Source organism: Punica granatum, chromosome 3 (assembly GCF_007655135.1).
Source record: "Punica granatum isolate Tunisia-2019 chromosome 3, ASM765513v2, whole genome shotgun sequence".
Taxonomy (NCBI): Eukaryota; Viridiplantae; Streptophyta; class Magnoliopsida; order Myrtales; family Lythraceae; genus Punica; species Punica granatum.
In genome coordinates this window covers 45,646-56,272 of record NC_045129.1, presented here as the reverse complement: position 1 = coordinate 56,272, position 10,627 = coordinate 45,646, and the positions used below count along the sequence as shown (strand labels likewise).

Here is a 10,627-nt window from a genome sequence, read left to right as displayed (position 1 = left end):
GGAAATGAAGAAAAGAAGAAAAAATGTGTTTAACAAAATCTATAGGTAGCACGGGTAAAACATCTAGTATTATATTATAGTTAGCGATGGTAGGTCCTAACATTTTTTCAATTTGCTTTTATCTTATTTTTCATTATTTATCATGAAAGAAGAGGAGAAATAAATTGGTACATAGTTGTAATGATTTATTAATTTATTGAAGCACATATTTAACTAATTTTTAAAATAACGTTTAAATTTTGTCCTTATTGAGCCTCTCTTGTAATTACAAAGATATTTTGCCTTCATTTTTTACTATACTTAAAAATTGACTGTTCTATCACTTTTCTTAATTTGAAAAAAAAAAGCATATACCGTTTTCCACATAAGTGTTTTGAGAAAAGAAATCTACGATTTAAAATAAGGTCTTCACGTGGGTTATCCCACTAGAGTATATAAGAGCCCCACTGTGACTGTGGACAAGATGATGGACATGGCACGCGGACAATTGGACTTCTGGTTCAATGGGCTGAACCCAAAACAGAGGTTCGGACTGAACGATGGATATTGGCCCTGCCCTGCCACAGCTTCAGGCCCTCGGCCAGTAAATTCTATATTTGGTTGATTATTTACACTCATACCTCTTATTATTCCATACCAATACCATCACCATCCGGATCTGCTACTGAGGCTGAGGTTGAGGCCGGCCTCATTCGGTGACATCAACAACTAATAGCTTCCCAACGTCCACCGTCCTCCTCCCCCCCCCCCCCCCCGCCCGGGACCGTATGAATAGGATTGATTGGCCTTTGTGGTTAGCAAGAGCCTACTCATTTTAATCGGACCGTTCTGGGTTTTGCATAGCATTACAGCGGAAAGAAGGAAGGGAGCCTTCCTTTCCTTTCCCTTCCCTTCCCTTCTATCCCCTCCCAAAAAAAAAAAATAGATTTAGAAATTTCTATTCTGTACCGCCCTTTGCCCAGTTCAATTGTTTGAGTTTTGAGTTTATGATGGATGAGGTGAGAGATTCACGTGCCAAACCTAACAGTCCAAGTCCAACTAAAACTACCATATAGAGATATTCCCCCAGTCCAGTCCCAGCCTCAGTTTCTCCCCCCTTTCTTTCTTTCTTTCAATCAATGAATGAGTTTAGAGTTTCAGAGATGGAAGAACCCTTTCTTTCCGTCCTCGATGCGTAAATACATCCATTTATTTATATGTGTACTAACAGTAATATTATATAGAAGAAAGGAAGCCATCATCGCGGTGAAGTCAGAAGAAGAGACAGACAAGAACTAGCGATTCCCACTCCCGGCTTCAATGGAGACGGCGACGGCGTCTTCGTCTTCTTCTCCCGCTTCAATCTCCTTTTATGACTTCCTCGATAGAATGCGAAACCCTGCCTCCCTCGATCTCGTTCGATCCATTAAAAGGTACTTTTGCCTTTGCTTTCTCCGCATCCTGATCTTTTGTTTGTGAATGAATTCATTACCTTATCCTCCTCTACACTACATCTTAGTGCCGCTGAGAATATCGATTGTGGCATGGCACTACACTACTTTATTGAAGCTTCTGTTCCTCTATTTGGTTACGATACGATCGCTGAGGCATGATCATGAATCTCGTGTCTGAGACTTAACAGTTCTAATTGCTTGTACCGGTTACAAAGGTCACATGATCGCACTGGCGATTGGCACCTTCTTCTTTATTCGGATTCCTTCCACTAGCTGGTTTTACACTCGGTGTTCATATATCCTTTAGCTAGCATTTGCAGTTCCATATGTGTTTTCCCTTCCCATGGGGACACATTCCCACCCACCAATATATACATATATATATACATATATATATATATATATGTATGTTATTTTCTTGGATCTACGTTTCCCTCGAACCTGTGTTTGATGTCCAACCTATATATGCTCCCATTTATCATCTTATCATTAGTCAGTCGATTTCCTCTTCTCATAAGCTATGTAGCATAATGTCTTCTGCACACAATTGACGTGTTTGAGATTGGCTGCATTTTTCAGTTTCATCGTATCCTTTTCGTTTTATGCGCCAAATCCTGAGAGTGATGGAAAAAGGGTGCAAGATTTCTTCTTGTCGATGGAAACATCCATCAGGGATCATCCACTGTGGGCAGGTGCCTCCGATGAGGAAATTGACTGTGCTATGGAGGTAAAACTATGAAACTACCATGGTTGTAGATTCCTACAGCTTTAGTCTCTTTATCAAATGCCTCTTTGTGGAATCATGTCCAAGATATACTAAAAATTACTAAAAAGACAATGTAAAGTATTGGTTGCAGTGTCACCATGCTGAATTCATGAAAGTTGAAACCCATCCATAAGAATGTCCATATTTTGCATGCATTCCTGTTCTCTGTGGATAAGTTCGAAAGTAAATGCTGCCCTCAATATCTGTTTTAATTCTAGATTTTATTCTCTGTCGTTGGTACTAATAAGTTAAATAGATGAGCAAGGCAAAAATTCTGAGCAAAATAGAGAATTCTGCATGATGATGGATATAGATTCAGTACTCCATTAGTCAGCATATGCTTTTATATTGCTCTTTCTTTTTACATTAATTGGATTTCTTCCTCTAGATAACTTATAGTGAATATATCAAGAACATAATTAATCTAGTTGCGGTGATAACAAGCTGTGTGCTTCATATAGATGTGGTGGATATAACTTCTCTTATTCCCTCTGCTGTTTGATTACATTGTTTCAGGGTCTGGAGAAGTATGTCATGACAAAATTATTTTCGCGCGCCTTTGCATGCTGCCCTGATGATTTGAGGATTGACCAGGAAATTGCAGAGAAAATATCCATGCTGCAAACCTTTCTGAGGCCTGAACATCTAGATATACCCACTATTCTTCGTAGTGAATCTTCTTGGCTGGTATCCATACCCCTCTTATGCCTCCATTTGCATAGTTTGGTTTCTCTATACTTTAAAGTCTTTGGATTTCTCACTTAAACTTTGTAAGGTATGATTGGAGCCCTTTCCAATTGCTCCCCTCTGTGCTGGTCTCTTCTTCTTAAGAGTTCTGTTTTTCTACATGAAAAGATGAATTAACTGCTCGGTGCATGTCTTTTAATTGTTCATAATGTGAAAATGGGAGTTTTCCTTTTGCAATATCTTATCTCGACTCTGTAAAATCTAAGCTGCTTCCAGAATCGCTGCATTTTACACCATATTTCAAGAAACTCACCTGGGGTATCTTTATCCTATTTCATCATAAGAAATCCTCATTGAAATACATGAAGCAGAAATCTGTCTGTTGAAGGTTAAGTAGGCTTTCAGCTGATGCTAGACCCATCTGGCTGGTTCCCTGGTGGCCACTAGGCAATCTGACATCATCTGGTTGATGAGATTATTTCCAATATAGAAGTTGTTTTCTTCTGCTTGATAGCTCGAGAATCCAATTATGATGGGTTGAAAAACATATCAGGGTCATAGGCAGCTTTTTTTTTTGCTAACCTGGGGTGTCCGGGCTTCGTCCGACTAATCCCCGGGGCTCCGTGAACTCCCGGCGGCGCACGGAGCGGGTAATTACGCCAAAGGCGCTCTGGTGGCCCCAAGGGGATTCGAACCCGGGTCTCGGTGCAAACTTGAGTGCACATTAACCACTAGGCTGAACCCCTTGGGTTAGGGTCATTGGCAGCTTACATGAGGAGAAAGCTGGCAATATTGTTTCATTTGGGGGGAAGTACCTTTATTTCAAATTTACAGTAGTTCCGATTATTGTCTGTGCTATCCTTGTACTTCAGCAAGCAGAATAGTTGTTGAATTGCTTCTCTTTCACAGCTTGCAGAGAAGGAATTGGGAAAAATAAATGCACATAAAGCTCCACGGGAGAAGCTTCTGTGTATAATGAATTGCTGCCGGGTTATCAACAACTTGCTTCTCAATGCATCCATGTCAGAGAAGCATGTCCTAGCTGGGGCAGATGACTTTCTTCCAGTCCTTATATATGTCACGATCAAGGCAAGCTTTTCTTGGTAATACATTCTTACAGTAATTATCCTGTTCTATAATAAATTCAAATTCGTAGATTTTTGTCTAAATTTTAATTCAAACTTCCATCTATGTCTAGGGTTGTGGAGTTGATGTTAGGATCTATAAGGCTATGCAGATTTAGAAATCATCTACTTTCTCTTATGAATAGCATGGATAGGTACAATTCCTTTTTGTCACCTAACATGTTACCTGGTGTAGTACATGCGAATCATGAGCATCCATAATGCATTATACATTACGGAAGGGAAGAAAAAGACTAGCACCATACCCCGTTTGCGCATGCTTATTGTCAGTGTGATATGTTTTGCTTAGGATGGATCACATATGTTCTCTATTTTTCGTTACCAATGCATTGCATGGATAATTTTTCATGGAAATTTATTGAATTTTTAACATTTAAAGTATATCCAGTCCTTAATTTTTATAATTATGATATAAATTTTTATTTTCAATAAAGTTTTTCTATAAACTATAAATCCAAAGAATAAATATATATTTTGTAATTTTATGCACTTAAAAAAATTATTAGTTATACTTATAATAAAAAAGAATCATTAGTTATACTACATCATGAATTTTAGCTGCTTCACTAAGTTAACATAAATTTACAATTGGAATGATTTGTCATGCCAGTGTATGAAGTTTAGTTGCAATGCTTCAAAATTAAGTATATGAATAAGTGATTCTTTTTCGATAAGTGTATACGATTAAGTTCTATGTTTGGCGAAAAGTCATTTTGAAAAATGTATTTTTACTTTAATTTTTCTGCTCTATGATAGGCTAAAAGACATACATAAATGGATGTGCAAACAGCAGTTAAGATTTATATATCACAGGTTATATGAGTTTCTATTTGCTCTAGTAATAACATATTTGATCAAATATAACTTAAAATATCTCTCCCAAAAAAAAAAAGACCTTGGAATATTTAAACCAGAATATAACATAGTTTGTAGTAGATATGATTTCTAAATAGCAATACAGTTATAATTTATGGGATCAATTAGAAGTAAAAATTCATTAAAATGAATTGCCTAGAATATGTTGAGGTAATGCCAATCAATTTAATCGTTTTAGAAGTTAAATAGATGGAATAATGGTACCATTCATCAAGAACAACCGCTTGATTGACTAGTTGGCACACAATATCTAAGAAGCAATACATCAATCGCATGTAAGAAAATTACATGATGGAAGGGCAATATCTGCTCAAATCTGGGAAGCCTCCACTCTTTCTAATTTCATGACTCCCATAAATCCACTCAGCTAATGCACCGAAGTAAAAGCATATTAGAGTGTGGGATAATAAATTATTTTCCTTTAGAGAACAGAGGAGGAAAAATCATGTCATGTTAATATCTATTTAATGCATGGGAAAAATCATATCATGATAGTATTCTAATCTTTTAAAGGATATCTCTCTACCCCTATTTTATCGTATTGGAGTCAACTATGTATATTGGTAATGCTGTTGAACTTGTATATTCACAGGCCAATCCTCCACAGTTGCATTCCAATCTCAAGTTCATCCAGTTATATCGGAGGCAGGCAAAGCTAACGTCAGAAGCAGCTTATTATTTCACCAACCTGGTCTCAGCCAAGTCGTTTATTGTCGATTTGCATGCAAAATCTCTTTCTATTGATGAAATTGAATTTGAGGAGAATATGCAAGTGGCTAAACTGGCCAATAAGGTGCCGGATGAAGATCCCTGTCCTACCAGAGATGGGGAGGATGGTCTGAGGAGGGAAACAGGCGTTGGAACTTTTACTGCAATGAACTTCAAAGAAAGAAGTAACAGTGGTGAGCTGCTGCTTTCCCTTTTGTGTTTGTTAACTCAGAGACACAAATGTTGCTAATATTCTCTGTTGTATGGTATGGGGCTAGGTCTTAATGGGTTTGGTATTGCTTTGCAGGGTTACAGTACTCATTTAATAATTTATTTGAGTTGGCTAAAATGCATATGATCGTGACAGGAAGCCCATATCCATTCATGCAAGCTGAGGCCCGGGACCTCACGGTTGGAGACGTGGAGAGACTGCTTAGGCTATACAAGGATGTGGTGGACAAGTATACAAACTTGTGCACTGCCTATAGGCACCTTGCTTCCTCAAAACTGGAATCTGGTCATTTTAAAGGAAGCACTGCATCCTGTTGCTATGAGCAGCCCGAGACAAGTGTGAGCAGGCAGAGAGAGGATGGAGCAGATATCTAAGAATCTTGATCTGAAATCACACTGCGTGTTATATAATTTGGAGCACCAAGGTCGTCAGATCATTGTCTTTTCCATCTAGTCAGGAGCTCCCCATGCACATGTTAAGCTAATTCATGTACAATATTCGTTAAAAAAAATGTAATTCATGTACAATAAGTATTTATACCAGCAGGTGATTCACTGATTAGTTTCAGTCACCATCAGTTTGATCCCACTATTCATAAAAAAGAAAAGGTAATTCATGTACAACAAATATTTATACCAGCAGGTGATTCACTGATTAGCTTCAGTCACCATCAGTTTGATCCCTAACCCTAAAAAATGGGGGAAAAAACTGCACACATACAGATAATCTATACATTTAAGGTACACCAAAAGTTAGGTTAGCAGCAGCAGTCTTCTTATCAGCCACCATTACTTCAACTCTGCAAGTTGTGCAGGACAGAGAAACTGAATTATCCCCATCCAAGGCTGCTGTTTCCTCTCTATTCCTGCATCTATGACACACAAACTTGGCAGGAACAGGATCAGAATTGTCAATCCCAGCACACCTTGTATGCTGCCAAATCTCACATGCATCACAAGCCAGCATCCTCTCCCCATCATCATCCTTAGTCCCGCACACACAATCAACGATCCAGCTCTCGGTCCCCCGCTCCATCCTATAGCGGCTTAGCCCATGCTTTGAAGGGCATCTTCCTCTGACTTGGATGGAACCTTTCAACCCAACTAACAACTTCAAAGAGATGGTTTTCTCTATATGACCATATTCAGGTAGCGACTCAGCATGGAACCTCCTAAACATGACATACACATCTCGGAAAGTTGTTGTGACCTCATCTATAAGGTCAGCAAGACTGGCATTCGGAGGCAGGACAACTAGCTCTGGAGGAAGTAGGGGTTCCTCTTTGGGATGATCGGAGAGCTCAACATGACACAAAAGACGAATGGCAAAGGGATTCATCGTGTTCCTCTGATCAGTTGTGTAATCTTTCATGAAGTGCTTGCAGTCAAGAAGCTTCACCGCAGAATCGTGCATACGCTGTCTAGCAGCTAGAGGCCTATACTCCAGCATACTTCCTGGGTGGACAAGAGCATCATACAAGAATTTGAGATCACGAACCACGTGTTCTTTCAATGGGCATCTTGGACTAGTGCATGCTCCACGATGATCCCAACTAGGAGCTGCAAGCCTGTTTTGTCATTGTTTTTTGCAGGAGGTGGTGCAATTAGAACAATAGTTTCTGTGAAAGACGGTTCTAATTAAACTATCCAGATAATAAGGACCTCTATTTGACTATTTATATATACCTGAACTCAACAACACCAGAAATTGGATTTAGACGAGTTTGGACCATCATATTGATGTCAGAAGCCAGTGTTCTCTCACCAAAGTGTTTGAGACAGTAATCAAGGAGTTCTAAAGATGCTGACTTGTGCAGAGCCCCTTTAAGAGCATGCCATGTCACCCAATGACCTGTCCCGGATGCTGCCTGCAACACCTTCAACATAGCTTGTTCCACGCAACTGACATCACCCTTCGTCCAAGGACAAAGTAAATTTGAGCCACCAGCAGCAGACCTCTTCGTGGAGGACTCCTGCGCATCTGACTCTCGGATGAGGCTCAACATGAAGGAAAAGAGATCTCTCAGTGTGAGGAGTTCAGTCTCCGACATTGCCTTGTAAAAGCCGATGAGAGTTTGCAGAGGTGTTCGAGGTTTGCGCCGCTGGAACATAAGGGGGTATAAAGGCATCGAAGCGAGTGTGTCAGTTGCCATTTTGTACGTGTCCACTGTTAGAGCATAGCTGCCAGCAGTGAACTCATAGCCCCAATTCCCATACCATGAGTAGCCTTTAGTGATTGCGTGCAGTAGCCGATACTCCATCCCATATTTCTTGGATACATCCATGACGCTCACCTTCCTGCATTCATTCATATACATATATAAATATATATATGTTAGCTTGTCTTACATGCAAAGGTCGTCAAATATATGCAGAGGCCAAACTTAATTGTTTCGCGTTAAAATAAATAGTGATTGCACAAGTTCCTTACATCTGACTCGGACCTAATCCAATATTTCGAATTTCCAATATGAGAGGAAGGAAGATAGTGACTGTACAAGATCCCAACATATATGCTAGACCTCATTTAATCTTTCTAATAAATAAGAGAAAGGAAGAAAAGGCGACCTCACTGAGAGCATTCCGCAAAGTCTGTCCCAGAAATTCATGATGTCAGATCCAGACAAGAACTTGGAGCCACCTTCTCGGCCGTTGAGAGTGAGTAGGTGTCCGAAGCCATTCGAATGAATTAAGCCATGCAGATAATGAGTGTTATCTTCAAACTGCGAATACACCCAGTCTTCAAGATCTTCTGGTGTAACTGTTGAGTTGCAACACTTGCAACTGCAAAAGGGTTATCATTGTTCAGAATCTTAGGCAGGCACAGCCAAAGCTCTTGGCCATTGAAAATCATCAATTACGTCGGCAAATACTTCACCAGGTACAACAGTGAAACAAATGAACTAGGGTGGCTCTAGCAAGGAGAGAGAGAGACAGACCTGGTATCGGGTAGCTGTAGCATATTGCCACATGTAGAACAGGAACTGCGAGATGTCGGACTGGACTCCTCAGCTCTTATTATGAAATGGTATCGCTTTCTGCACACCGGATGACTGCTCCATCCTTGACAATTTAATTCGGAGGGAAAAAAAGGGAATTTTTTTCAGGCACAGGCAACAGAGTTACGCCTAAAACTGCTAATTTTTTTCAATCACCAAGGAAAAAGAGAGGAGAAAGAGCTCTGCAGTGCAGAGCAGAGTAACCAACCGCAAAACACTAATACAATATTTCACTTCCAAATCATCGATAGACTACCTTACTGGGTGCTAAATTCGAATGATGAAGTGTTGCTTACACATTGTTCATTTTTTGCCACACTAATCAACTACAGAGCAATTTTAAAAAGAAAATAAACGAAAACAGAGGTCGAACGAGCAGAAGGCTTCCTTCTAATTGGGTGAAGAGTTATTACTGACATCAATATTACTTTTCATAGGCCCCCGCCCCGACAACAAAATCAAAACCACCACCCTTTTTTTTTTCTTTTTTTGTGCCAGCATTAACCATTATTTATAACCCAATCTTCTTTCTCTTAAAAAACAAAACAAAAGAAAAAGGTAAAATCAGGGAGAAGATTCCCCGAGTTTGACTCAATGAGTCAAGCACTCACCAACGACTCGGCACTGGTCACAATAGACAGATCTGGAACGGGTAACATCCTCCTCGACTATGTCAAGGGCCACCACTGCCGTCGACGAGTCCAGGTCTCCGATGCGGAAGAGGATCTGCCATGCCACGATGGAGGAGAACAGAGAAGGGGCGAAGGTCAGGCGGGCATGCCTGGACAGGAAGCTGGAGATTCTCAAACGGAAGGGATCACCAGAGGGCTCGTTGGCTTCGACAGTGAAGTTGAGAAAATCGTATAGATCTGCTGTGACTCTCCTCTTCATCCGCTTCAAGGGCCTCGCATAGTCGTTCACGACCATGTCGGTACCCAACGGAGTCTTCTTTCTGTTTGTTAAAGTTAGGGAGGTACGTGCGGTTTAATTCTTCAGGGGTTCGTTCGAATGAACCGATCAGTATTATTTGAATCAGTAGGATCTAAATCTACTACTCATGCAGATGCACACACGCACGCATAGATAGATAGATGGATAGATGGATCGATAGATAGATAATCCGATTGAGATAACTATTAATTGAAAGTATTGGGCTGAGGACAGAGGAGGAAGAGGAGGAGTGGAGGCGACATAGAACTGAAGAGAGGCGGTGTTAGACGGAAGGGGTTTTACTAGGGTTTTCACTATATCCGCTTTTTCTTTTATATTTCATTGACTTTTCGATTACATTATATATTTTATTTTCATTAAATCTAATTTTATCTCATATTTATACCCAATCCGTCTTTGGCGGTTCGGATTTAGATGTTTCCTAATTAGGGAAAAGAAAAGGACTGATTTTCCGGTTTACAACTGATTTTCTGATTAGCATACCTAAATCTTTTTTTTTTTTTCAGTTATGAGTGAGGCTAATAGACCTAGTATAATAAAATATAAAAACTAAATATCTAATAAAAGGACACCAATAGTCACACTTGAATATTGAACCTAAAACATTTTTATTACAAAGTAAAAGCGTACGCCAATGTGATACACCCGCATTGGGTTAGGGTTTTGGGAGGGGAGGGGAACCAAGTTGGATGATCCCCTTTCGGCCACCTTTCTCTCAAAGAGGTCTTTGGAGAACTACAAAACCTCCTACAGTCGCACCATTTTCAAAAAACAAAGAGCTAAAGGGAAGAGGGACCAAATCCAAAGGTCCCCTCCCAGCCATCCCTACCC

At 39.9% G+C, this 10,627-nt stretch overlaps 2 protein-coding genes across 3 annotated transcripts; one reads left to right on the top strand and one right to left on the bottom strand.

Annotated features, from left to right (window-relative positions):
• Positions 1-874: 874 nt before the first annotated feature.
• Positions 875-6,408, top strand: LOC116199172 (vacuolar protein sorting-associated protein 9A-like). Of its 2 annotated transcripts, none has more exons than XM_031529462.1 (6): positions 875-1,412; positions 2,013-2,160; positions 2,716-2,886; positions 3,796-3,975; positions 5,500-5,809; positions 5,923-6,408. In XM_031529462.1, the coding sequence occupies exons 1-6, from the start codon at positions 1,300-1,302 to the stop codon at positions 6,219-6,221; spliced, it is 1,221 nt and encodes a 406-aa protein (XP_031385322.1). In that variant the 5' UTR covers positions 875-1,299; the 3' UTR covers positions 6,222-6,408. The 2 variants fall into 2 exon arrangements, with proteins under 2 accessions (XP_031385322.1, XP_031385323.1); XM_031529463.1 differs by having other exon boundaries at positions 890-1,412; positions 5,983-6,408.
• Positions 6,409-6,421: 13 nt separating this feature from the next.
• Positions 6,422-10,083, bottom strand: LOC116199171 (PHD finger protein At1g33420). Its single transcript, XM_031529461.1, has 5 exons — positions 9,457-10,083; positions 8,786-8,909; positions 8,415-8,630; positions 7,533-8,144; positions 6,422-7,414 (listed from the first exon to the last, which is right to left on the bottom strand). Exons 1-5 carry the CDS (start codon positions 9,770-9,772, stop codon positions 6,583-6,585), a joined length of 2,100 nt encoding a protein of 699 aa, XP_031385321.1. The 5' UTR covers positions 9,773-10,083; the 3' UTR covers positions 6,422-6,582.
• Positions 10,084-10,627: the final 544 nt, after the last annotated feature.

Coding starts and splice junctions, on each gene's coding strand:
- LOC116199172 (XM_031529462.1), top strand. CDS start 1,300: ATGGAGACGGCGACGGCGTCTTCGTCTTCTTCTCCCGCTTCAATCTCC. Junction 1,413..2,012: donor CTCGTTCGATCCATTAAAAG/GTACTTTTGCCT, acceptor TGCATTTTTCAG/TTTCATCGTATCCTTTTCGT. Junction 2,161..2,715: donor AAATTGACTGTGCTATGGAG/GTAAAACTATGA, acceptor ACATTGTTTCAG/GGTCTGGAGAAGTATGTCAT.
- LOC116199171 (XM_031529461.1), bottom strand. CDS start 9,772: ATGGTCGTGAACGACTATGCGAGGCCCTTGAAGCGGATGAAGAGGAGA. Junction 8,910..9,456: donor TGACCAGTGCCGAGTCGTTG/GTGAGTGCTTGA, acceptor TAAATTGTCAAG/GATGGAGCAGTCATCCGGTG. Junction 8,631..8,785: donor CTACAGCTACCCGATACCAG/GTCTGTCTCTCT, acceptor ACCCTTTTGCAG/TTGCAAGTGTTGCAACTCAA.